The sequence below is a fragment of the Python bivittatus genome, unplaced genomic scaffold (assembly GCF_059951505.1).
Source record: "Python bivittatus isolate LINGU-HERP-01145 unplaced genomic scaffold, Pbiv_v1 ctg000580_np1212, whole genome shotgun sequence".
Classification (NCBI taxonomy): Eukaryota; Metazoa; Chordata; class Lepidosauria; order Squamata; family Pythonidae; genus Python; species Python bivittatus.
The window spans coordinates 5,502,118-5,529,471 of record NW_028277087.1 but is presented as its reverse complement, the minus strand read 5'-3'; the positions used below and the strand labels follow the sequence as shown (position 1 = coordinate 5,529,471).

Here is a 27,354-nt window from a genome sequence, read left to right as displayed (position 1 = left end):
GGCACTTAGCCTACAAAAGTGTGGGCATGTAGAAGAAAAGGAGGAGGAGGAGACAGCAAGCAGACGAGGAAGCAGGAAGTGACATCTGGGAATTTACAACCACAGGCAGTCCCCAGGTTAAGAACGAGTTCTGTTCCTAAGCCTGACTTGAATTAGTATGTAAGTTGGAACTTGTACTTACAAATGGGCTGCCTGTTACTAAAAATGGTGGATGGTGTTCTCCTTCCTGGAGGCAATGAACTGCTTAAGCCACACAATGTTTTCATGAACCGCTAAAAATAGACTGTATATTAAAAATGTGTGGCTTTAGCAGTTCATGAAAACACTGTGCGGCTTCAGCAGTTTGTCGGCTCCAGGAAGGAGAATGCCGTCTGCCATTCTTAGTAATAGGTAGTCCATCGGTAAGTAGGAGTTGTCCGTAACTTGGATGTTCTTAACCCAGCAACTGTATTATAGGCAAGCAAAGAGGGTCATCGGTCAACTACCAGGATCACAAACCATGGTAAGCAACACATTGTGATTTGATTCCTGCCTGGCGCTTAGCAGCAACCAGAAGAGGAGCAACCACGCTGAGGCAGCACCTAATCCCAACAAGCTAAGAACTTTTGGAGGGAGGCAAAAGTTGTATGCCACCTTACAAAATTGTAAGACTTCTACAGGTAGCCCTCGACTTACAACGGCAATTGGGACCAGAATTTCCATCGCTAAGCAATGTGGTCATAAAGTGCAACTGCATCACTTAGCAATGGCAATCTCTGCAGTCCCGGTTGCCGTCATTAACCAAATCCCACAGTCGTTAGACGAGGCAACTTCCTGCTGGTTTCCCACAACCAAGTCAGTGGGGAAGCCTGCAGGAAGTTGCAAGTCCCAGGTGGCTCAGAAGCAGGCCAGCAGGCAGGCAAATGGCTGCTGCTGGATGTGAGGGGGTGTGCGAGAGTGGTGCAGCAAGGCTTGGGGAGGGTGCACGGGAGATACGTTGAGGATCAGGGAGGATGCATGGGGGTGCAAGGGAGGCATGGCAAGGCTCAAGGAGAATGTGCACATGGCCAGCTGGCATGAGTGCAGAGGAACTGGGGGAGGGTGCACGGGTGGGGGAGATTTACCCCAGCAACTTGCAACCTTCCCTGCCGGCTATCCCTATTGACTTTCTGAGAAGCCAGCAGGGAAAGTCACAAATGGTGATCATGTGATCCCAGGGCACTGCAACCAATCATAAATGTGAGCCAGTTGCCAAGTGCCCAAATCATGATCACGTGACTGCAGGGGTGCTGGGATGGCTAGAATTCCAAGGACTGGTCGTAACCACCATTTGATCAGTGCTGTCATAACTTTGAAAGGTTGCTAAAAGAATGGTCATAAGTCAAGGACTACCTATATTTGTTATCAAGATTTATTTATGTGGCTACATCAACTTGCAAAGCCTAGGAACTGAAGTTAACCCAGGGCAACAGCCTATTGTTAGGAAAGATGTGTGCTACAGTAAAGTATTTTGTACAGTTATCTTCTACAATGTGTCCAGTTCTTGGAAAACAACCCTTACACATACTGTTTTTCAAATATAAACATCTTGTGGTCTAAGATGCATTAATTTTCATACAGTCTAATACTGGCAGTAAATCATTCAGGTTCTCAGCCAATAACATGATACCATATGCTTACAAAAATACACACACATCTGCACCCCCAACCAAGACCTCTAACATTACCACGAACATTTCTTATACATTTACCCATAAACATGAGACAACCAAGGAAATATCACACAATCTTGTCTTTTTATCTTTGATTTTGCAAATAACTCTCAGGATTTCTTAGCTAAGTAACATTTTTAAAACGATTAGTAAAATAAATACATTTAAAGAAAAAAAAATTTTTTTTCAATTTGACTCCATCCAAAATGTGTAGTTAAGGAAATCTGAAAGCAGAGATTCAATCTCAGATGATTGATAGTCCAATACCTTGCTCTTGTGAGAGCCACATTGAGACGCCTGGGGTCATTCAAGAAGCCAATGCCTTGATGTTCGTTAGCTCTAACACAGGAGAGGATAATAAAGTCCTTTTCTCGCCCTTGGAAAGCATCAACGCTAGCAATTTCAACTTCCTGTAAAGGGGGGAGAAGAGAGAAAGACTTCTTAAAGACATTTCTCATTTTCCCACTTTTCAGTAATGCTACATACTATTATTACATATTGTATGGATACTGATAACTTCTTTATGATTCTAACTTCTAGATTCAGTATTTCAAAACACTATTGAATCCCAGAAATAATCTTGTTTCATCCTGGGGGGGGAAGGTTAGTGCACCCACACATTAAAAAATGTTTTTTTATTTAACTGAATGACAACCTGAAATGGAGGGGAGGGACAAGTTCCGTCTCACTGGATGAAATACAAGTTATCTTCACAACCCTCTCTTCAAAGCAAATAAGAATTACACAGGTAAATAGTTATCTTTTCTGGGTGGAAGTTAAACTTCATAAGCAGGTTTGTTTTTTTGAAGTTCCTTACTACGCCACTTCAAGAAAAATATTTGTAAACACAGTGTAAATACTTTGAAACAAATGCAAAGACCAGCTGGCTTTTTGCAATCTTGGGGATATAAGGAGTCAGGAAAGAAAACCATAATTGCCATACCTGATAAAGCTTGGTATGCAAAGACCCACTAAACTGCATATATTGCACCAAGTAGGAACGCTGTCCCTCATAGGGTGTGATGATACCAATCTGATCTGGCTTTGCACCAGCCTTCAGTAGCTTAGTGGTTATTTTCTCTACATTGGCTGCCTCTGTTCTGTTAAGATAAGGGAGGGGAGGGGAGGGAAGAAGAGAGAGAACTCAATTTCTTGCCTAAGCTCACGTAAGCAGTTTGTGTTTATTCAGGTTTTCAAAGCATTTTCCCAAATATTAAAATGAGGAAGGGACAAAATAGCACTAACAGTGCATTTCTTGGTTATTTGGGCTAAAACATGCCTACAAATGTGCAAAATTCTTGTTCCTGATGCCACTCTAATTCTATTATAGCTTATAAGGTGGGGCCTTTCAGACCCAGCTGATACCTTAGTACAGCTTCATTCAAACAAAGAGAAAATAAGTGAATTAAACTGTGATCACCATTAGGATCAGTTGTTACCCACCAAAACAAGATAGCCTAAGGCAGGCACATCTGAGAAAGTACCCAAATTCTGGGACCAATTACACTGCTTCTTCCTTTATATGATAGTGAGGGCCTACCATAACTGAGTTATCAGTTCACGCACAAAGCTGCAATTGGATCTGCTGGAGCTACCAAACTGTTAATCCTCATTTGCTGATTTAACTACACTGTCTTATTTTTGGATAAACTGACTCTGTAATTTTAAAAAGAGAGATGCCTCACTTGCTCTACCAAGAACTACAAACCACCCACTCTCTTTTCCCCAAGCAATCAAGTGAACAAGAAATAACTGAACCTGTCCGTCTTTCTCAAGTCTTGGTTGCTGTTGATTTTTCTTTTACCTGTTCAAATAAGAAGTGCCAGAACTTGCAATTTCTTCTTGCCCTTGGGTCACATAGAAAAACATGGGCTTGTCTGGCTGAGGCCACTGGAAGTCAAATCCCTTCTTCACACGGTCTGCTGCAGGAAAGATGTGACTCATTCGTCAGTATAAAGTCTTCAGTGAATCCTATTTTATTTGATTAAAATGGAGGTTTTCAATCTCAAAGAGAGCACCTCAGTAGCATCACCCACAATAATCTATTGTAGCCCAGCGTCAATGCAACTGACAGAGACTCTTCTCTGACACTACAGCCCACCCAAGACGCCTAAATTCCCTTAATCTAAATCCCCGATGCGCACACGTCCAAACACCTTTTACCTGCAGTGACACCATTCTGGAGTGACCCTTCGTAAAAGATGTTGGAAGGAAAAGCACTCAGGGCTGGGTGCATGCGGTATTGGACTTGCAGGCGAATGGGCCGGATGCCCAGCACCACCAGTCGCTCAAAGAGGGACTGCGACAGGCCTGCTTTAGCCGCCTTCTTGCACATTACGACAGGGCCAAGTTGACAATGATCGCCCACGAGGATCAACTAGGAAAACAGAGATCTGGTAAATGCGTGTGCACTTCTGCTGTTCACCTTCCATTTATAGAAAGCCAAGATACTGAATACCAGAAGGTGACAACCAAAAGGCAGTGACTGAAAGCAGCTTTGAATGGTCCATGTTCCAAGCACTGAACTGGAAAGGCAGAAGTGTTTCTTTTTATCCACCTTCGATATAACTCTGCCTTAGCCATTGCGTGGGTGGCACCTCCTTATCCCTGTTTAAGCAGATCTCCCCACTTAAAACTCTTTGTTGCTGTTCTCCACAACCATCTGATTTCTAGCATAACCTTATTCCCTACTCATAGTTTTCTTCCTCTACGTCCAGCTTCACACTTTTTTCCGGACCTCATCAATTCCCTCATCATGGATTCCCCTTTTCAGCCCCCTCAAGCACACCAAATTTTACTTCAGACAGAAATTTTAAAACATGACACAATTTAACACACATGTGGATGTAGTTGTGCGATGTGCTCCATATCTAAAACCTCCATTTGCAAACAATTCGAATCCTCCTCCTGAAAGTTCAAGTAGGCCACCATTTTAGAAAACCTCACACATACCCAACCTGCTTGCTTCAAGCAGCAAAAACTGCAGAAGAGCTGGCTTCACTTACACGCTTGGCAGTTCCATTTTTAAGCAGTCCCAGCCTACCTGTTTTGCCCCAAGAACCACTGGCACCATGCACTCTGGCTCAGTGGCCTGTGTGCTTTCATCAATCAAAATGGAACGAAACTGCATTTTTGCAAGTCTTGGATCGCCAGCTCCGACGCACGTGCAGCAAATGACATCTGCATTCTGAGTGGGATGAAACAGCAGAATTTCGGGATTGTCATTAGTATGGTACTTCTACTACCAACGGCTCCCTTGACTCTGTATGCTACGCTATGCGATAGGGCTTCCTTGTATTGCATACTGTACCCACCGGGTATAATACTCTAACTGAAGAGCGTCCGGAGACAGGCCTACCTTTTGCAGCACTGAAGGTGAACAAGGACACAGCTCACCTGCCTGCTTCAGAGCAATCCTGAGTACAGGGCGCCAGCCCTGTGAGAAACAAGGACAGTGTCTAAGTAAAAGGAAATGTTTACCATTAGCAATTCCCGCTCAGCTGTTCGTTTAAGTGCTCGGTAGCGCTTTTCATCAGCGGATGACAGCTCCCCAGTCTCATCTTTCAGCTGCTGCAGTTTCTGGAGCTCTGGCATGCTGAGAAACAAACATACATATTACTTACAATGCTATAGTGCAGGAAATGTTATATCATCCTTGTTTCATGAAGTTATATCCTGCTTTTAAGGTATCACAATTCAAATGCAACAAGAATAAAACTGAGGGATTAACCATTTAACAGGAGAAAAGCCAGAATTAGACAAAAAATAAATTTAAACATCTGCCTAAAAGTTAATCTGCAGATACCACAAGTTCATTACTATAATAAACTCAACTCTAGAGCAAAGAACTACCTAAAGCTTAAGGCTATGGAAAATATGAAATATGCCTAAAGCTTAAGGTTTGTGGAAAATCAAATTTTTGATATGTTCATTTTAATAATTATTTTTTATCTTTTTATAATGATTGTTTTTTTATCTATTTGCTGTTTTATTTAATTGTTGTATGCCACCCAGAGTCACTTTGTGTGAGATGGGGGGCTATATGAATGTGACACAGAAATAAATAAAACTACAAAATTATGATCATCTGAATGCCATAAAAAATACTAGATTGCAGGCCATTTTAGTAACTTCTTACCTATCCATATTCCTGATCTGATTATGCAGTGCTAAGAAAGAGACAGGTGAATCAATGGCCTCACGGCTCTTTGCACACAGGCGCACCACTTTCAGCCCCGTCTGATGTATTTTTTCTGTCAGCTGGTCCACAGCAATGTTACTTGGGGCACAAACCAGTACAGGCCTTTGAAAAGAGTGTGAAACTCTGATTAGGTGAAAAACTGAGAGCAAACAATTCCAGTCCAACCAAAACCTCCTCCTTTTTACTAGATTTAGGGTTACACTGGCAAAACTATAATTTTAGTGCAAATAAAGGGTTAACAGGGATTACAAAAACAGATCAATGTGCTGATATTAAGGACAGCACAAGTATAGTCAATAAAGATAACAGATTTATGGTTGGTCAAAAAAGGAACTAGTTTTAGCCCATCTCTGATCTCTTAACAGTTGCTAAGAATTTGGACAGAAGTGTTTAGACTTTTAGCAAGTTTTGACAAGGGTGTTGGGGAGTCAAGATGGCAGCTGCAACTGCGTGGTCAAAGCCCCATCTTCTTTTATGAGCGCCACATCCACAGACAAAAGAGCAGGGCTTTGATCATAGAGTTGTAGCTGCCATCTTAATTTTTTTAACACCCCACTTGGCCCCCTGGGTTTTGAGGTACCGTACCCTTTCCTCTCTTACCCATTTCCTTGTCTAGCCAGGTGATACACAATTGTGGCTGATGTTACAGTCTTGCCTGTGCCAGGGGGGCCCTGAATAAGACTCAAGGGACGTTGCAAAACAGTCTTCACTGCATACACCTGGCAATAAAAGTAAAGAAGACTGTGAAGTCAAACAGGTTATAAAACCAACACCTGTAACTCTAATTCCAATTCCTGTGTTTGCAGTGGAACAGGACAAACCTGAGAATGGTTGAGGTCAGGAAGTCCCTGTGCTGTGAAGCGCTTTGGCAACTGACATTTAATAATGACATCTTCCACCTCATGACCCAGAAGTTTGTGATAGATGTAGCCAGAAACAGATGTTTCATCCACAGCAAATGTTTTTAGGGCACTCTGCATTCTGAAAAAGAGAGGCACAAGTGTAAACCCTGGCACTTTCTCACCAAAACAAAAACAAAAAGAAAAGAAAAATCAAGAGCTGCCCCCTAAATAAAACTACACCAACCTATCAAAGGATGTTGATTTCCATACAAAATCCACTTGGAAGTTGTGAGTCACTTCCACAGGGGCACCAACACTACTTCTCAGCTCAATTGCAATTTCATCACCATAATCTGCAAAAGCTTGTTAAGCAACAATTTTTCTGAACAGTTAGTTTCATCTTCTAAGGCACTGTGTGTCTCCCACTGCTGCACCCATATTGACACATAACTTTATAGAACAAAAATAACAATGAAGGTTCACAGCAGTGTATACTGCTAGAATATACTAGCCCTGTTAATGACCTGGAAAGATAACCAGCCAGAGAATTATGAGTAAGTTGACTGGATATTAATAGAGGCAAAACAGAGATGTTATTTTAAGCATCTTTAATTTTCTGTATGACCAATAAGAGTTCTAAGACAGCACAGGAAAAAAAGACACTTCTCATTCATAATTCTGCTTCAAAGATCTGAAGCTGTCAGTAAACCCATTTGCCAGCCAGTACATCCTCATTCTGCACCTTCCTCATTCTTGTGAAATTAAAAAGGATACTATCAGGAACTTTAATAACATGGCCGATTCCTTTCCAGAGCGGGGCCAAGTCCCCTTTGTATCTCAGGCAGATCTCATCTCCCTGCATCAAACGCATATCTGAGGAGACAGTAAATAACTTAATATTTTTTAAAGATAATACTGTATATAGTTATCATCTGTCCACTGATTCTTTATTAGCCATAGTCACTTTTTAAACTCATTAATATTGCTAATTCCAGCCTGACCTGAATCTGTCTTTGGCAAGGTGAAGTAGGCAATCCTTTTCTTGTTCAAACCAAGATCCCATCTCACAGTAATGTTGTCTTGAGTCTAAAATAAAGAAAGATATTCTTATTTTATATGCAGGCTAGCTAGAATCAAAGCTGATCTGGCCTTTTATCTCCTATTTTATCCCAGCACTACTGAGTGAATCATTATATAACAGATTTATAATCTTCTTTGATGACATTTTAGAGATATGAACGATTTAGTGCTTGCTAGAAGATTCAAATGCATTAGTAACACCAATATTAAGGGGACTAATCAAACTAAAATTCAGCAGAGTTGCTTCTCATTCCTGGAAGAAGAACTGAACTTTTCCTATTCACCACCTAGATGTTGTCTTCCCAGTTGATTATTTGTAGATGTCTTTTGAAATTAGGACACAATCCATATGTAGCCTTAGAACTACTAGGTTGCCCACTTCTGATCTATTAATAGCTGGCTTTTGTGCCAGATTATGTTTTCTGCAATGCCTGTTGCCTTCTACTGAAGAACAATACGTGCATATAGCAGATGACTCTGTCTTTACCCAGAAACTTTAAGATAGGACAGAATACAAATTAAATAATTAGGAAGAATATATTTTTTTCTTCAAGGAATGCAGATCAACTCTTTCCCAACTTGCAGCACTTACTTATTAATCACATTTATCCATCACATTAATAAAGCACTTGTCTAATAAAGCACTTATCTAAGCACTTATCTTTATAGTAACATGAGCAGCTCAGCTGTAACAAAAACAATTCGTAGATGTAACACTGAAGCTACCATAGAGATGAAATATATTTGTGATGCTGAATTGAACGTGCAACCAGTTACAATGCACAGTGCAAGCACACAGGGTTGTAAACAATGCGCTATTTTGCAAAACCTGTGCTTGGGAATAGAGTATTAGAGAAGTTGACATTTCCCTCTATAAAGAAACATCCTTAACCTACAAGCCTTATGCTTAAACGTTATCTCAGAGAAGTGTAGTAATAAGTACAGTAATACCTCGGTTCACGAACGCTTCTGTTCACGAACAGCACCGTTCGCAAAATTTTGCTTCCGTTCACGAACTCCGCATCGGGTGACGAACACGACCCGTAGCCATTTTCCCTGCTGTGACACGTGGTCGTGGCTTCCTGTAGGCGAGGGGGACTCTCCCTCCAAACAATAACCGCTTCCCCACCCGCCTTCCTGTCCTCCACGCCTGAAGTTGCCTCAAGAAAGGTTAGTGTTCTCTCCCTTCATACTGTCCTGTCCTGTATTTTGTTTCATATTTTTGTGGTTTAAAAAAAAAATACATATGGCTCAGAACGGATTAACCGTATTTACATTGAACCTTATGGGGAAATTTGATTCGGTTCGCGACCAATTCGGTTCGCGACCAGAGTCGTGGAACGAATTAAGTTCGTGAACCGAGGTACCACTGTACCCAGAACCAACACTAACCCCAGGACTCAAGAATGAGCAATGGAACGATGGATACAGTTCAAAGTAGAAAGCCAGTGCAGCTTCCAGAAGAGAAACTGTGAGGCTTCCACTATTGGGTGGAAGTGGGGAAAAAATACTTCAAAATATTTATATCATCTATGTTTCAAACACCTTCCAAACTCATGATTCATATAGTCTTTCAGAAGACTTACCCTCACTCAAAACCCCCCACTAATCATGCCATTCAGTATCATCAATCCAAACTGTTTCAGGTGGCTGCCTCCTCCTTTCATGCACTTTACCTGAGATTCCTTCAATTTCTTGTCATAGTCTGCTTCAAGCTTGACCAGAGGACCAAAGATGTTTTGGTATTGATAAGCATCCTCGTATCTAAGGAGGACATGCTGTGGCTCTTCATCAACGCCAGGCTTTTCCAGGTCCTCCAAAGTGGCAGATGGGTTCTCCTGCAACCGCAGAGAACAGGACACTAAACTGTTGCACTATGTAGACCCCTACTTCTCCTGCTGTTTTTACCGAAAGCCTATCAAAATGAGGGAACTAAATACTAGGAGTGTCTTGATTATCATGCACTTTAGGAAATACAGATGTGATTCAGCAAAGCTTGCCTATTTAAATTACAAACTGTAAGGATGTTGCAAATAGTAACAGGTCCCATCTGCCTATAATTGAAAGCACCCAGAAATTCTAATTATATACTATGTCAAAGGGTATGAGTTGTGCAGGTTGTACAAATCTCCTCAATTTGCAGAATTCACCTTTTGCTGATCAAGGTGAAGGCATGAATCTAGACAAAGCTTCAAACCCCCTACACATGGACCTCTTATTCAATCACCCTGCTGGTTTCAGCATTCAGAATTTCAACAGCATCTTCACAGCCACAAGGCCTAGAAATCTGATTTAGAAACCAGGGATAGTCAGGAAGCTGAATTCTGAGCCCAGTACTATATAAATAGACACACATATCTGCTTATGACTTGGGTGACTTCTTCTAGCTTCCTTTTTCTCTCCTCTAACAGCCTGAACCTCTCAAACACACCTTCCAGAGTTCTTCTAGCTTGTTAATTTGCTGAGCTGTGATCTGCCGTGCCCTCAGTTGCTCCTGTTCTGAAGGAATTTTGACCAGCCAGGAAAGGAAGCAGCGATCCTGAATCAAAGGCTGCCACTGTGAGCTGTCCCAATTGATGTCCTTTAAGCTGCTCTGGCTGGCACAAGGCTGCCTGCGCAACCAGGATATGGGAGAAATATATTAGACAAGCAAAAAAAGAAAGTATAACTTACTAAAAAGACTACATTAAAATATACACTTAGGGTTTCTTGTATCAAGTTCAAATAAGACATTTCTAGAAACAAAAGATCCTCTCACCTGCATAACAAAACGACCACAGAGTCAGCCTTGGCTGGGATGAAACCAAGAAGAAACACATTACGACAGCCACAATTGTAACACTCCAAGACAGTCTCACCCAGAGGACCATCCTTATGAAGAGTCACTTCTTTACACTTGGCTCTCACAAGATGGTTCACAATGTGGCTGACAAAGGACAGAAAAATACATGTTAGATTGCAAAACAAAACAGTTTTATTTGGAATGCAAACAGAAAAGTCCTTATTTATATTGGAAAAACAAAAAAATGAAGCTTAATTCAGGTAAGGAGGAAGTAGTGGGGTTAGTTAAACCATTCATTCTGGCTTACAAAAGGAACAATTTAAAGGTCTTCCTGGAGGGTCATGACTAGCAAAATATATCAGGGAATTTATATAGATATGGCAACTGAAACCTTCCAGAGATACGCTTGTCCTTGGGTGCTTATGCACTAGCATCATCCAAGTTAGATTACTTTAATAGAATCTACTTGCAAATGCTTTTGAAGACAGTTTGGAAGAGTGAGCTACTGCATAATGCAATTAACTCAGCTGTTCATGGAAAAATAGCAGCTAAACAATGTGACCCTAATATAGTATCAATTGTACTGGTTGCTGATGCATCTTCAAGCCCAGTTCAAAGTACAGTTTTTGACCTTTAGAACCATAAACTGCCTGGACCCAGCTTACTTAGGCCACCTACATCTGTATCAATAGGCTTGCTCTTTAAGAACCCTGCAAAGGCACCACTGATAAAGAGTGCCAGTGCCAGCAATCTAACAGTAACAAAGAAAGAGCTTTTCAGTATGTTCCCATGTTCTAATACAAATTGGTATGTCCCCATCACTGCAAGCTTTCAACAACAATAAAAACTTATTTGTTTTGTTTTATTGTTTCTTGACTACTACATGATACATTAATAGTCTGATATGTTGCTAATTTTAACCTGTTTCATGATAGTGTCTTAAGTCATATGCTCTTTATTACTGATACTTACTGCTATTTTTGTATTTTCCTATATTGTATTCATAATATGTTATGGGATTTTATTTTATGGAATACTGAAACTCTTGTGTACGTAACAGGAAACACCTTATGAGGACTTAGCTCTAAGAAGTGCCCTACAAAAATGTTGGTAGGGTTTAAGCCATTCTGTAGAAAGCACTTTCAAGTAAGACTGAATTTTTGCAGAAACTGGGAAGACCCATAATTCAACAATAGAGTACAAATATTGTACACCCAGCATGGACCAGGCTCAGTTAGCACAAGTTCTCCCCCAAGATCTTGGATAGCTGCTAACAGTGAAAACAGACCTATTATCTGAATTAACACCTGAAAGTTTTCTATGTTCATATGTTTAACAGAAGTGAATTATGTTCTCTTTGTGAGTATGAATGTTTACCTTCATATTCACCTTACCTGCCAGATGTATTCCCACGTCCATTGCAGAACCACTTCTTGCTGGTGTTACAATAGACCACGCAAGCTGGGTCGTGGATGCCACAATAGCTAAGGAAAACATAGAGAGACCATTGCTATAAATCAATTTTACTTCAACGGAGAGGAAAGCACTCTCCAATACAAATTGATTCAGTAGGGAACTCCAAGAACTACTATGTCACTACTTCTTATTTGGTCTGTGCTGCTGAGAGCTGGTGGAGGCATTAGTATTCTTGTTGACTTCATATTACCGCAACATTACATGCCCTTTGTGGCAATATAGCCTCCTGTGATCAATGTCAAACATCATCACATTGAATATAAAGGGTATGTTCAAAGAACCAGAATGCATTGCCAGAGAATACCACCTATCCACTTGTGATATCTAAAGATCCCAAAAGCACTGCAGAATATGGCATAAACACAGCAATTTAATCTTCCTCCAATTCCCTTGCACTTATTACCCACTTTGTTGCCTGATGATTTGCAAACAATTATTATATACACAGCTATTTACAAAAGGAAGATTAACAAAGGAAGATGTAGGATCACTTCTAATACTGAAGCAATAATTTCCTAAACGCAGTTCAAACCCCCAAACTTCAGAAAAGCAATAAGCATAAATGCAATGTTCTTAAAGAGCCAGAAGCAACATGCCACAAAATGATTTGGTGCACTAAGGGAGGGGGGAAGGAACCTTAAAGGGTCAGATATAAAACTACATACAACATGGCAGAAGAGCATTTCAGTCCAAGAAAAGGCAACAGCAATTCCACCTGATAAATGTGAAGGATTGGACCTCAAACAGGATCATTAATTATAATGTAATCTAGCAGGAACCAAACTAAAACCTTTAATAGACTGACAGAAATCATGTTCTCAATCCCAGCATAAATAAACCCAAGAAGCCTAAGGAGTGAGGTGCTAGATATTGGTTCCAGGTTCCAGTGGCAAAATGGTGTGAAAAACTAACATGGAAATCACTCACTGGCCATAGGGAGAAAACCTCCCCTGTGCCTTAAACTGATGCCCTGCTCTGACAACGCCAGACCCCACTATCTTACCTGCAGGCATGCACAGGAAGGTCCTTGGTGTAGTAAGTGTCTTCTTCATCTTCTTCAAAATTGAGCTCTGCAAGAAGTTGGCTGGTTTTAGGCACATTATCATCCACTGCCCCATTCTGGAGGATGCCATCTGGTCCATTTACCTGAAGTTAAAAAAAAAATCACACATGCAACTTTAATTTACAAAAACAAAAGACAAAAGACTTAGTAAGACATAAAACTCAAGGGTTTTTTTTAGTATACACCATATACCAGTGCCAATTTATAAGCACACACACAAAATCTTGAATTCATCATTATCATGCTCAATAAACACTGTAATGGCCTTTTAAGTAATAATCCTTCCCAATTTTCTAAACAGCAACAAGTAGGAAAAACAACTTTTCTGTAGTAAGGTTTGGTTCTGATTACTACCCCTTTCCTTGTTGTATCCCCTCCTCAAATCATACCTTCTCTTAAATTATTCACATCATACTTTAAGAGCTATGTCACTAAAGGACACTAAAGGAAAAAGAGACTCTTCAAACATCTATCCTCCTCTAAAATCACTGGAAGAGACTGCACCAGGATCCTTCCTTTACTTCTATTGTTTTGATCTACTCCAGTCATAAAGCTATCTAGAAAACGCCAATTCACAGGTTTCCTAAACACTGATATAGAATCACTGAAAATTTTGAAACCAGCCCATACATTTTATAGACTGGAACATTTTTTGCTTGCTAAATAAGCACAGAGACATCCACAATTGTTTAAACAACATTTTGTCTAATAAATCAGATTTAACAGAACTCAAGCAATGGCTAAAGGACAAGCAATGTTACTCTTCCCAAATTCTTTAAACCAACCCCCAGACCCTGTGTGTGAAGAGTAACACTTGGGGAAAGGCCCCTGATTTAGGAACTCTAAAATTCCTCATTTCTCAGGTCTTGCCTTGTAGGATAATGATTTCCTTCAGTTGCTCTCAAAGTAAGTGGCTGCTACAGATGCTTCATCTATTCTTAAATAAGAGATTTGATTTCTGCTGCTTTTAACCCTTATAAGCTACTCTGATTCAGTGAGTGGGTGGTCTTAGAAATCAAATAAATAGCTATCACTAATTACAAAAGGAAGAACCTCATAACTGTTATAAATTAAAAAAACACCCAGGAGGTGGTGGGAGGGGGAGACAATGTTGATGCCCACATATGCCATCCTTGATGCCAGCATGCTCTCCATATTTATTTAATTGTAATTTAAGAAATTAAACAAGTGATAGTATCTTTATTTGTTAGAATATCCCTAAATGCCACACAGGCTACATAAGCATTATTAATTTTAAAAAGTGATGGTTATTAATCTTGTTTGGAAATGCCAATCAGATGAAGTCACACTAAGTATTTTTCTTTGGTGGAAACCCAAAATATAAATGACATTAAATTAAAAAAAAAAGTGTCAAGTGTGCAGGATCAAATCTACAGATACTCCTTAACAGTCTTACTCTTCAAAATAAGAAGCCAGAAAACCTTTAGTGCTGCATAGTACCATTTCAAGAATCAGGGCAGCAGCAGTACCAAATTACATGAACGTCTCAGACCACATGTCATCTTATGTTACATGTTAAATGTCACTTATTACATATACAACACAAGTCCACTCCCCATTAAACTTCACTGATACCTTCTCAAGAAACATCATGGACAAGGCAGAATGCAGAAGACAACATTGTGGCAAGGAAAATTTTACAGTTATGTTTTTTCAAAGCTCTCCTAATACAGGAAAATAAGTGTTAAGAAAATCAGTAATAATAAATGGCTGCCAAATACAAATATATTAATGTAGGTCTGGCAGTTTCAAAGTTTAATCAGTGTTTTTCAGAAGTCTACTTTAACTAAGTTACGTGAAAAATATATGTGTCACTATGCATAAAACTACAATAGAATCAGAGAATAGTAGTTCCCAAAGGTTAATGCTGCAACTTAACACATGTTTACCTGGGAAAAATTCAACACCTCCTAGCCAGTAATCAACACCCAGATAAGTAGGGATTAACACCAGGATTAACAAACAAACATTCAAGGAGTAAACAACACCTCAATCAAGGAACTACCAACTCAAACAATCAAGTAGTAAACAACAGCCTAATCAAGGAACCACCAAGCAGAAAACAACACCCCACCAACACTGAGAAGGCAAGCTACTGTATATAAACAGAGAGCAAACTCCACTCCTTTCTAGCACTGAAGATGTTACCTAGTCAGGTAATGAAATGTCTGCAAGAAAACAACCATGCTCAGAGAACACCAAGGAGTCCACAAAACTATTTATAGAGCATTGCTTCATGAGCAGGCAAATCTGAGAAGAGAAAGCACCACAAAACTCAAGCAGTCATAACATATAAACACACATAATCACATATATGGAAACAATGGATGATCTAGGAGAGATTCAAGATGGCATCTCTCAATTTCTAGCAGATGCAATAGCTACAAGTCTGCAGGCTCAAACCAAAATTCAAATATTGTACAATATATTTATTTATTTATCATGTTTGTATAGCCGCCCATCTCACACAAAGTGACTCTGGGCAGCGTACAACAATTGAAAAAATAGATACATAAAAACAATTACAAATAAAAAACTATAAAAGCACACAAAACAGGAGGGGATAAAATTAATAAGGGCCATTGCAAAATCTCCCTGGTCCCCTGGGAGCCCCAGGCCTGATCACACAGCCAGGTCTTGAGGGACTTGAAGAATGCTAAGAGGAATGGAGCTAATTTCACTTCTGGAGGGAGAAGATTCCACAAGGTGGGCACCACGGCAAAGAAGGCCCGCCTCCTGGGACCTGCCAAATGTAATTCTCTGGCAGATAGGACCCCCAGCATGCCTTCTCTGCCAGACCTGATAGGGCAGGCAGATGTAACTGGGGACAGGCGGTCCCTCATCTTTAACAGGTGATATTTTACTAGCTTACTAGGTAATTCTTAACTTCAAAATTATGTTTTAAGCCCATCCAATCTTCTTTTAGTCAGAAGATGAGACACGGCAGTTTGACAAATCCATTTTGAGGAATACAAATGCAAGCATATGTAAACTATAATTTACATATGTAATTTACATAAGTAAATTATAATTACACACATGAGCAAGAAGGAGGCTGCTCAAAATATGGGCTCACACATTTCCCTCTTTCCCTTCCATACAAATAGGAAAATAATCTAAAACCTAGTCTTTGGTGAGTAGATTCCCAGTATGTTGCTGTATAGAGTTGATGAATACTTTTTGGTGATCACAGACTGCGCTTAACATTTTTGATATACTAAAAAATATCATGGTGGACAGGGTGTTCTGGAACTTTCATTTTTTGGGTCTATAATTAAGCCTATTTTAAGATTCATATTAGTTTTTTGCCTGATTCTCACCTCAAAATAGTAGACTAGTCTATGTTGGATTGGGCTCTTCAGGCCACAAAAAAGAGATTCAGTATCACAGATTGCCTATTTTCTCTATGAGCAATGAAGAACAGTGGGCTATAAAAACTGCCAACTTTCCCCTCTAATCTGTTCCCTCCTAATCCCCCTGAGTCATAATTATCTTTAAAGCAGAATTACTAATCCCATGTAAAGTCCAAACAAAGAATCTGCTAACTTGAAAACCAAGTTATTTTTCCCTCCCTGCTATGTTAGGCAAGGGGGAGTAGAAAGCAGTGTTCTTAAACTCAGCTCTTTCTGAGGGAAACTTCCTGTTTATACGTATAATACTGCATCTTAAAGTTATATGCAATTCAGGCTAACATGCTTATTTCCAGTTTAAAATAAGACATACACAGGAAAATATCTTTGTGTAAAGATATTATTTTCATCTGTTTTTTAAAGGATAATATCCTCTGAGATGCCTTAGTACATGGCTAGTTTATCATCCCCTCAAGCCTCTGCATCTGAAGTGACCTGTACCAACCTGCCCATAACCACGAATATTAAGCTTTCAGTATAAAGAAGCCACTGAAGTGGTAGTGGAAAATTCTGGAGAAGATCAAAAGAGAGTGGACAAAATCATGTTGAACAGTAAGTTGTGTGCAGAAGTTTTTCTTGCTGGGTTTTCCATTCACATTTTTTTCTGAGCTAACAAATGTAACAACATGCTTAATTCTTTCCATGTTAAGGCTGAGGAGACATAGAAGCATTATCTGTTATAGAGATGTAACACATAAAATAGCAGAAGCTATAACTATCTTTTTGAATTACACAGATGGACTCAGCTGTTACTGGATAAATCAAATACCAATATATGTTTATCACCCTAATGTGACCAGGTTGTAATTTAAAAAAAAAAGCATTTATTTCACAGCATTTATAGCTCAACCATTCCTAGATTACTCTGGGATGCTCATATTGAAAAATACTAGTAAAGAATGACTGAAGGCTTCCAAAAGCAGAAATAACCGAATTTTCATTCTTCACTGGAGTCTTTTTTTCAAAAGGATCTTTGAGAAAATCTTTCCCAGAATGAATGACTGAAAAATTGCTTAAACGAGAACAAAGAATTACAAAGAATTCCACTGAAAAGTTCTGACAGCCCAGGCAGGGGGATCTCCTTATTTCCATATTCAGCTATTCTTTGATTAGCTACAGATTTTAAGACGGGGATGGATAACTTGTTCAGATCAACACTAGAAGCCATAAATGTAAGCTTTTCTGGCTATATACCTTCATCCAATTCACAAAGCTAACATTCTTGTCTTGGCAGGAGGCAACACAGAAACTAAGCAGGGTCAGGCCTGGTCAGCATCGCATGGGGGCACCTGCAGGAACTCTCAGGCCTCTAGGCAAGCCTGGAAGTAAAACAAACATCCTGGAAGAAGGCAATGACCAGCCACTTCTGTACAGCTGCCAAGAAAACTATTTAATGAAGACTTAAAATGTGATTTTCCTTTTAACAGGAAACACAGTACAACCACCCAATGTCTTGTGTTGTTAACACTTTAAAAATACATCTTTCATCACTGGAGCCTTTTCCAGATTGCCAATTTCAATTTCAAAAACTGAAGACCCTTTATTATTAATACAGCAACAGGTTTTTCACAAACAGGATAGAACTATTTTAAGTTTATGATGGGTTAATTTTCAACACTAAAAGAAAGGAATGTGGTGCACATATTCTTGACTCTAAACTCTCCAACACATTTCAAGGAAAGCCTTCTTCTGGGGAATTAAGCAGGCATACTATGTTTTGGATATCATTCCTACTTCATTTCTATTTGGGAATAAAGTATATGTGCACCATATTTCTTTTTTTCTTTTTAATCTTACCATGATTTATCCAAGTTATAGAGCTTTTAAATGTATTATGTCACTGACTTTTTATTTTATACTAAATTTACCCATGCCCATTATATATCATCCTGAGAGCTACAAAGTATACAAACAAACATTCAGAAATTATCAAATACCCATCCAAACACTATTTTCCTACTGTAAAGCCAGAAGTTCTTTCTAATTTTCATGGTGAAGAAAAAGAGGTAATGCCTTCCATTACACCAGTTAAATTACAGAACAGAAAATTCTTAGAAAGGCACCACAAACTTATGGCATACCCTGAAAACCCACATCTGTACTAAAAGAATTCTATCCTTACAGATATATTTACAAAACTTCAAATGACTTGTCCAGAGCAAGATGATTAAATCACCTAAAGACTCACATTAGAGGAAACTTGGCCTAACAGATGGAAGATTAAGCAGAACAAATACCAAGTGCAGACTAGGAATCATCTCTTTTAACAGGGTGGCACTTCCTTGGGAAAGATGTTAATTATACATGTACACACCTTGCCCCCCAGTTTAGGTCTCACCCAATTACTCAGAAGTTAAAGTACTGTCTATTGCTACTCTAGCCACAATAAATACCTGCTATGATAGAAAACCTTATCCTTAATTGAGGGATAAATCTCCCCTTAATCTAGGAAGTGCTTCTGTGCATACAAGTTCTCTTGTCTAAAATTATTATTATATATTTATCCCTTTTTAAAAATTTGGTCAACCCAAGGTGGCAAACATACCTTTTATTCCCACCTATTTTCCCAACAAATAAAATACTGCGTTAATCACAAGATATATCTTTTATCCACTATTCATTCTTCTTCTATTTTCCAGAGACACATATACAATCCCCAGTTCTGTTTCTACTGCTTTAAACACTAAAAGCTTAAAGAGCTTAACACATAGAGCCACACATTCTGCTCTCATAGATGATTCAAGTAGTTACCTCTATAAGTAAGAACTACTCTTAAAAAGGCCATGCAAGGAAGCCCACAGAAACTGGGAATTTCCAAATTACTTTCTTGAAGAACACCACTATGAATATTCAATGCCCCACTGAGTTCAATTCAGTCTTCTGTGAAACAGGTGCATACAATACCACCTTGAGGATGAATGACTTACACATCAGCTTCAAATCAAAGTTAGCTGCCATTAAGACTCACTGAAAAGCCATTATAATTCCAACATCCATCGCACTATTCAAGATAGAAAATTGGCTGTGTTCAGGCTATTACTAGAGCTTTACCTCTTGAGGAGTTCCAGAGTGTATTTTTTTTAATTAACAGCTTCCATGGCCTGAAAACGTTTGAAAACCCCTGCCATAGCAAACAGTATTGTTCAAGGTACCACTGGGCCCTTCCCTTTTGTTGAAGTAACTAACAGTTACCCCAATGAAACATGTAAATACTCACATCTGGTAACACACAAACACACACATATTTGAAAATCATAATTCATTATATAATCATACCCTGTATAGACATTATACAATAGCGATATTTCTACAATGTGTATTGCCTGCAGATAAATGTGTGGATGCTTCATCAGTGTCCCATCTGTCTCCTTTCCAGAAAAAGCCAACAAAACCTGCACGTATAGAAATAGACCCCTCGAGTATTCATGCCAATAAGGGTAAGCCTAGGGTTACAGGGTTTCCCACTAGGCTTTGTATGGCTTCCCGGGGCGATTTTTAAACATTCCCAGAAACAAACCCCACAGACGGTCGCGCATTTGCTTACAAAAGCCCTCGGCCTCTTCGCCTCCCCCACTCGGGAGCCGCAAGTAGCCCTTCCATCCCCTGCCCCGACCCCGCGCCAAGTGCCACACGTACAAGACGTGGCCTCAAAGTTCGCCTCCCCCTCCCGCCGTCTTTGAACTCACAGACCGTCCCGCCTCGCAGTTCCACCCTCCCCTCTTCGCGGGCCTCACCTGGGCGTCCAGCTGCCCTGGCGCGACGACGGAAGGCGCCCCCCCCGCGCCCGCTCCTACGCCACCCCCCGGGAGACCTGGGGTGCCCGGCGCGGCGGCGCCTCCTCCGCTGCCGGAGCCTCCCCCGGGCGGCGTCTGGGTCTGGCTGGGCAAGGTGAAGTCGGTGAACTCGAACTCGGAACCTTGCGTGTCAGCGCCTAACAGCTCGGCCTCCTCCGTGTCGAGGAAAGTCAACGTCTGCGAACTGGGCCCGTATGCTTCCACGCTCATGATGGCGGCGGCGGCGGCAGCTGTTCCAGGTCTTTCCGGGCTTCTTTCTCTTTTCCCCTCACGGAGGAGGAGGTGGCGACGGCGTTGGCAACAGCGAGCGGGCGGGTTTCCTTCTTTTTCTTAAGGCCCGTCAGAGCGAGTGCGAGCCTTGTTACCTTAGTCGCGTTCTGCGCCTGCGCAGAACTTTAGGCCTCAACCGTCGACCGGGCCAGACGCTCTAACAACGGACCAGCCAATGAGCAGGCGGCTGACCGTACGCCCGAGAGGCGCGAGCCGAGATCAGGGAAGGGAAAAGAATAGCCCCTTAGTGCGCACGCGTCTCGAGCTCTGCGCCTGCGCTAACTCAACTGTCTGAGAAGGCCGTCGAGCGCGGCAGGAACAGGAGGCTTGAGAGGTGGGAGCCGCGCAGGTAGAAGTAGCGGGACGAGGGGGGAGGGAGAGACACGCTCTTTATAGCTCCACCCCAGCCCGTTGACGCACACGTCGGTTCTCCAATCAAACCGTCACTCTAAAGGAGGCGGAGTGTCGGAAGGCCAATCAGAATAGAGCTCGAGAGTCGAGGAAAAGCGGGGTGAAGGTAGAGAATCGATCCACGCGGAAAGGGGAGAAAGGCGGGAGAACGAGCACTTGACTAGCCAATCGGGACGCGGGGTCCCTAAGAAGCGCGCGTATGAGAGAAGGGGGTGGGACACCCTCCCGAAAAGCCAATCAACTCCGCCCCGCCTATTTTGTCTCCGCTTCCTCAGGCGAAAAAATATTGTCTCTGAGCTATTTCTCGGCTGCAAAAGGCCGACGTGCCGAGCGGTTTGGAATCTGAGACGCTTTTCCTTCGAATAAACATAACTAGTTTTGGCTTTGTCGCCACGTTAAACTAAAGCCGAGAAGTTGACGACCGATACATCAACAGAGGGAAAAGGAAAAAAAAACGACTTCCAACGTAGGGACGTAGGCACGCACACGATACACGCGCGAGCAAAATGGAACGCCCACAACACGCATGCGCTAGATCACGTGGCGGCGTGAAGCTGGAATTCCGTCTGAGAGAAAAAGCTTCGTAGAAGCCACGCCCCTTCTCTGAAGAACCGAGCGGGGCGAGCGAATTAAAGCGACAGGAGCTGAAATGTGATTGATTAAAGCATTTTAACGCTAAGTTAAGCAGTGTTTTCCAACCTCGACAACTTCAAGATGTGTGGACTTCAACTCCCAGAGTTCCTATTTTAACGCTAAGTTAAGCAGTGTTTTCCAACCTCGACAACTTCAAGATGTGTGGACTTCAACTCCCAGAGTTCCCCAGCCAGCATGGCTGGCTGGGGAATTCTGGGAGTTGAAGTCCACACATCTTGAAGTTGTCGAGGTTGGAAAACACTGAGTTAATGTACGTTTAATGGTCCACCCGTTGCTCTGCTGCGGAAGGAAAAAGTTGAGTATCCTAACTGAGAATAACATGAAAAAGCAAAATAAGTCATGCAACCAAAATAAACAATCAGTTATGGATATTGCATCAATAACATTTATTTGTTCAATTCTCTGAGCAACTCTGTATTAAAACAAGTAGAAAACAGTGGGTGTTTGTGTTACTGCATGAGGGAGGGAACTAAAATAATATCCCAACTGAGTTAAACCAACCCTTAATTATTTTTTGCAGATGTACACGCTGTGCATCCTGGAAAGCTATCTGTTTTTTGTGGGAGAGCCAGTTTGTGGTGGTGGTGAAGGCGCTGGGCTAGAAACCAGGAGGGTGCGAGTTCTAGTCCTCCCTTAAGCAGGAAAACCAGCTGGGTGACTTTGGGCCAGTCCCCCTCTCTCAACCCAACCCACCTCACAGGGTTGTTGTGGGGAAATAGGCAGCAGGAGCATTACATAAAGCCTGAGAAACAGAAGAAAACAAGCTGGACGTCAGAACAGATGGCAGAAATTGATAAAAAGAGAAAAGAAGCTAAAGACAAGAAAGATGACTGTATTTAAGACAGCTGTAGTTGGAAGAATTCCTTCCCTATACAGTCGTTTGTTCCTTGCTCAGATCAAAACATCGTTATCCAGAGTTCAAAAAGTTTATTAGCACCCAGGGCAAAAGCACTGAATGAGGCCGGCCCCTTGCAGGGGGGGCAAAGCCATTTAATAGGCAATTGTAAACAGCTAGTCTGCACATGTCTAGTTCTAGAATTCTCAAGTTTCACTTTCCTAATAAGGAATAGTCTGATTTCTCATCATGTCACCTCTTATCTTGGTTGTTATGAGCATAATATTGTCCTTGCATTCCTTTCTTATCTATGTTAACTGGCCCTCTTGTGCCTGTGTAATGGGAAAACACTCACTTCCCTTCCAAAAGGGCATTCGTTTAGCTCTTTCATAACTACTTTCTAACATAGTTAAGAGACAAATAGCAGTAATACAATGACATCTGTAAAGATGACGAAGACAGAAACAGACGTGGAAAAACAAGGAGACTCTTCCAAAAGCTCTGGATGAGGTTCCAACCTATTGATATCCTGAAAGGCCAATGGATAGATAGTAACTGATAGTACTAGTAACTGATAGTAGCTAGTAACTGATTCCAAGAAAATAAAAGATGGAAGGAGTATACTGACATTCTGTACAGCAGATGGATGGATGGATATCAACATCCAAGATATTCCCTATATCTAAGATATTCCCTGTATCTATATCCCTATATCCCAACATCCAAGATATTCCCTAAACCAGTGTTTCTCAACCTCAGCAACTTTAAGATGCGTGGACTTCAACTCCCAGAATTCCCCAGCCAGCTTTGGTTGAGAAACACTGCCCTAAGCAGTATCCTGTGTCACTACTGGAAGGAAAAGAGTATGTTTTCTACGATTTAGAAGCCTCCCACGGGCATCAGATTGGCTACTCTAAGAAACAAAATGCTTGATTAAGATGGTCCTAGGTTCTATCATTAGCCTATCAGCTATACATCTATTTTCAGTTCATTGAGGATAAGGTATTTTACAAAAAATCAAGACAGCACATAATGTCAATATGATAAAACAAATATGGAACATGGAACAAGTTCTTTACAAGCAAAGAGCAAATTAACATTGCACAAGGGTAAGATAATAGCGAATGATTCAGGTTGTGGTCCAGGGTTTCCTAGAATTCCAGGTATTCCTAGTATTCCAGGAACATGAGATGTATCAGATCCAAACCTGTTGCCCCAGTAATCCAAAGCTGGAAAAGATCAAAAGGAGATGTGCCAGGAGAGCCATTCTTGAATTGTAAGTTCCTGCTTTTGTCATCCGTGTCTTATCTAGCCATCTTTTCTTCTGTTGGACTCTTTTTATTTCTATTTTTTATCTATTCCTTCCAACAAATATTTAACACGACCCTGCAGCTGGAAGACAAGAAGAGAACTCAAAAGTAAAGGGGGATTTATATACCAACCCAGAGGGGGACAGAAAAGAAAGGGGGTGTCAGTTGTCCTCTCCGAAGGCCTGGATGAAGGGCCAGGTCTTTAAAGGCCTTTTAGATCCCAGGAGTGTGGGAGCTCTTTGAATTTGGGGGGGGGAACCTCATTCCAGAGGGCAGGCACTGCTTCCGGGGCCCAGATGGATGGCATTGGAACCCAGAGAGTGCCAACCCTGTCAAGTCAGTTTGGCCAGGAAGATACTATGGGAAACAAGCAATCCCTCTAGTAACCAGGCCCTATGCCATGTAGGCCTTTATAGGTAGTGATCAGCATCTTGAATTGCACCCAGAGGCAACCAGTGCAGCTCGCAAAGAGAGGTGCTACATGGACATAGTGAGGCATGCCCATCACTGCCCATGCTGTTGCATTCTGGACCAGCTGAAGCTTCTGGGTGGTCTTCAAGGGCAGCCCCATGTAAAGTGACTTGCAGTAGTCAATCTGTGAGGTGACCAGGGCATGAGGGACTGTCCGAAGGGCCCTTGAATCGAGGAAAGGGTGCAACTGGCGCAACAGATGAAGCTGGGGAAAAGCCACAGCTGCCACTCGCTCATCAAGCAGGAGCAGTAAATCCGGGAAGACCCCCAAATTGCACACCATCCTTGAATGGGGAAGTTCAACTCCATCCAAGGTTAAAGTTGGAATATCCCCACATCTGGGCAGTCCAAACACCACAGCCACTTGGTCTTGGTAGGATTGAGTCAAAGATGGTTCCTCCCCATCCAAAGCCTCCAGGCCCTGAGACAGGGTGCCTGTCTGCTGGCTGGGGTATTCTGGGAGTTGAAGTCCACCCCTCTTGAAGTTGCTAAGTTTGAAAAACACTGCTCTGTGTGGATGTGTGGTATAAATAATACCATAAGTTTTATTTTTGTTTTTGATTCAGCAGGAACAGCTACAGATGGTCCATATCTTCACCCACCCAGGCCAAATTTTGTCTTGGACATTATGGTAATGGCTTGATTTTTGTCTATATTGCCCCCACACCTTTTGTATCCTAACAATGCGAGGTTGCTGTCTAAGGTGCTGAAGTTGTGTGATGTGAAGATCCACTATTTCCACCCTCCCTCCCCTAGGCATTCAACTGCTGTCTGTTTGCAAACAGGCATCCTGGTCCAGCTACAGGAAGACAGTTTCAATCAGAACAATACATGAAATCTTCCAGGGAAAAGGTTTAGTTCCACTCATTGCTTTAAATCAGTGTTTCTCAACCTTGGCAACTTTAAGTCCTTGCTGGCTGGGGAATCCTGGGAATTGAAGTCCACAGGACTTAAAGTTGCCAAGGTTGAGAAACACTGGTTTAAATAAAGGCATTAGTTTATTTCATGTATTGTATTTATTTATAACTTATTGTATTATTTAAGTTTTTAGGATTCTGTATCCAGCAAAGAGGATCTCACCGCCTTTCTTAATAATTGGCTCCACCATTAGGAATTTTTCCCCTAACTTCTAGGAAATATTCCTAATGTTTAACTGGAAACAGCCTTGCTGCAACTGCAATCCATTATTTAATTCCTGACAATCAAGTAATTAATTGAAAGCTGGAACAGATGCAGTTCAGGGGGCTGGATGAGAAGTGGAAGAGACCTGATTTCTCAGCTGCTTCCCAGCTGTTTTTGCTGGGAAGATAGAAAGGCTGCTGTCTGGCCACAGCTGGGAGCTGGTCATTCACAAGACTAATAGGAGGTGGCTTCCCTCCCCAATGGGAGCAGAATCAGTTACATGTCCTTGAAAAATGGAATCCAACAATTAGCAGCAGCTATGGGGGGGTCAACAAAGTCAAGATGGTGGCGATGATCACACAATAGAAACCTCCATCTTGACTTTTTTTGACCCCCTCAGGATGCTCTTGCCAACCTTATACCTAAAGCACGCCAGCATGGGGAAGGCTGACTTAGATCCTTCATGTTTTCTGAAGTTTAAACGTTGGGTTTAAACATTACTTTTTTGTCCAGGCTACCTCGGCTGTAAGGTGCTTAGAAAGAAGCATTGTTCTTGAGGGATGGGGGTCTTTTGAAAGCATTATTCTTTTGAAATGGCAAAAGCCATATTTTATGAATTGAGGATAGCAATGGTTGGAAAGTATCCAGGAGTGAAAGGAATACTTTGTGTAGGGCCTTCACTTCATGCTTGGAATGAAGGAGGACCTAGAGGTGACTAGGCAAAGGGCGCCTGTAGTAAAATGGGAGGAGTTACAGTGGAAGGAGCTGGGCAGGCCTTACAGGGCAAAGCAGGTGTCCATTTTGGTGACTGTCTCCTTTTCTCACCTGGCTGCCTCAACCTAGAACTTAGGTGGCCAAATGGCAGAAGGTCCTGTCATCAGGCTGGTAAAAGTAAATGTCACATCTGTACAGCAGAAGACCACGTCTGCGCACAACCTGGACAAGAACGAGGGTGTATTACTAAGACCTGGTTGGGGGAAGTGGCAATGTCTGAAATCTGTCTTGCTGGGTTTCAGGTCCTATACCATCCTGGATCCCATAGTAGGTGTAGTGGGCTGTGAGAATTATCTTGGGAGACAAGAGGAAGAGCCGCAGCCTAGACAGTGGTCAGACAAGAGAGATCTCAGCCCACAGAAGGAACGGGGCTGGAGAAAGCATCTCAGAATTGACCCTCCCTAGTTCTCTGGAAAGTAAAGGCAGGGGAGGGGGGAAGTGCTTTCAGACTTGCAAGATTCTGTCACTGTACCTTTACCATAAGGGTAATGTTAGGACTCATGGTTTTGGTTTTCTATCTGGACTAGCTTGAAAGGTTGACATCAGGAGAGGGGGTGCAGTGGGGATTGTCTGGAACAATCTGATGGTGTCCAGGGGTCCTGTTATGGAGATAAGAGCTGTGAGTGCCTAATTGTGACCCTGGGCCAACAGGTCAAGTCAAGTAAGGGGTTCTGCATAACAGGACCCCTTTCCTTCTGGATCTCCAGGCTCTTGTAGCTGGGCTGGAATTGGAATTCCTCCAGCATTTGGTACTGGGGAACTCCAAACTCTCCCTTGGAAGAAGTTTCTGGGAATATACAGGAGTTCATGGCCAGCATGGCAACCATGGGCTTGTCCCAGGTAATCTCAAACCTGAGTCACTTGATCAGCTGCACTTTAGATCTGGTTTTCAAAGGAGATGCTGCATAGCACCAAAAAGCAATGCTGGCTTGTTCTGTGCAGATAGGTGGGATGGAGGTCAAGAAGAAGCCCCTTTTGGGTTCGGTGAGGGAAAGAAGAAAAGAACACGGAGTGACAACTTCAGATGGGCTCCAATCCATGCTCGTCTGATCCATCCTGAGGATTCCCTCTATGTGTTCCAGTTCTTCTTCCATCGACTGGAATTGCTGGTAGACAGCCGCTGGCCCAAAATCACTGAGCAAACCTT

At 41.7% G+C, this 27,354-nt stretch overlaps 1 protein-coding gene across 1 annotated transcript in view; it reads right to left on the bottom strand.

The window, feature by feature from the left end:
* UPF1 (UPF1 RNA helicase and ATPase) overlaps positions 1-20,961 on the bottom strand; it is a 34,836-nt gene extending 13,875 nt beyond the window's left edge. Inside the window, exons 1-18 of the mRNA XM_025167995.2 lie at positions 20,301-20,961; positions 13,076-13,218; positions 11,991-12,080; positions 10,573-10,740; positions 10,246-10,426; positions 9,491-9,652; positions 7,736-7,820; positions 7,509-7,607; positions 6,979-7,087; positions 6,714-6,873; positions 6,493-6,611; positions 5,830-5,994; positions 5,172-5,286; positions 4,735-4,878; positions 3,855-4,068; positions 3,496-3,613; positions 2,635-2,791; positions 1,959-2,101 (exon numbers count right to left, since the gene is read on the bottom strand). Coding sequence (XP_025023763.2) covers positions 1,959-2,101; positions 2,635-2,791; positions 3,496-3,613; positions 3,855-4,068; positions 4,735-4,878; positions 5,172-5,286; positions 5,830-5,994; positions 6,493-6,611; positions 6,714-6,873; positions 6,979-7,087; positions 7,509-7,607; positions 7,736-7,820; positions 9,491-9,652; positions 10,246-10,426; positions 10,573-10,740; positions 11,991-12,080; positions 13,076-13,218; positions 20,301-20,570 — 2,642 coding nt within the window. The 5' untranslated portion in view covers positions 20,571-20,961. The remainder of the gene's footprint in view (positions 1-1,958; positions 2,102-2,634; positions 2,792-3,495; positions 3,614-3,854; positions 4,069-4,734; positions 4,879-5,171; positions 5,287-5,829; positions 5,995-6,492; positions 6,612-6,713; positions 6,874-6,978; positions 7,088-7,508; positions 7,608-7,735; positions 7,821-9,490; positions 9,653-10,245; positions 10,427-10,572; positions 10,741-11,990; positions 12,081-13,075; positions 13,219-20,300) is intronic.
* Between the last annotated feature and the right edge of the window lie 6,393 nt (positions 20,962-27,354).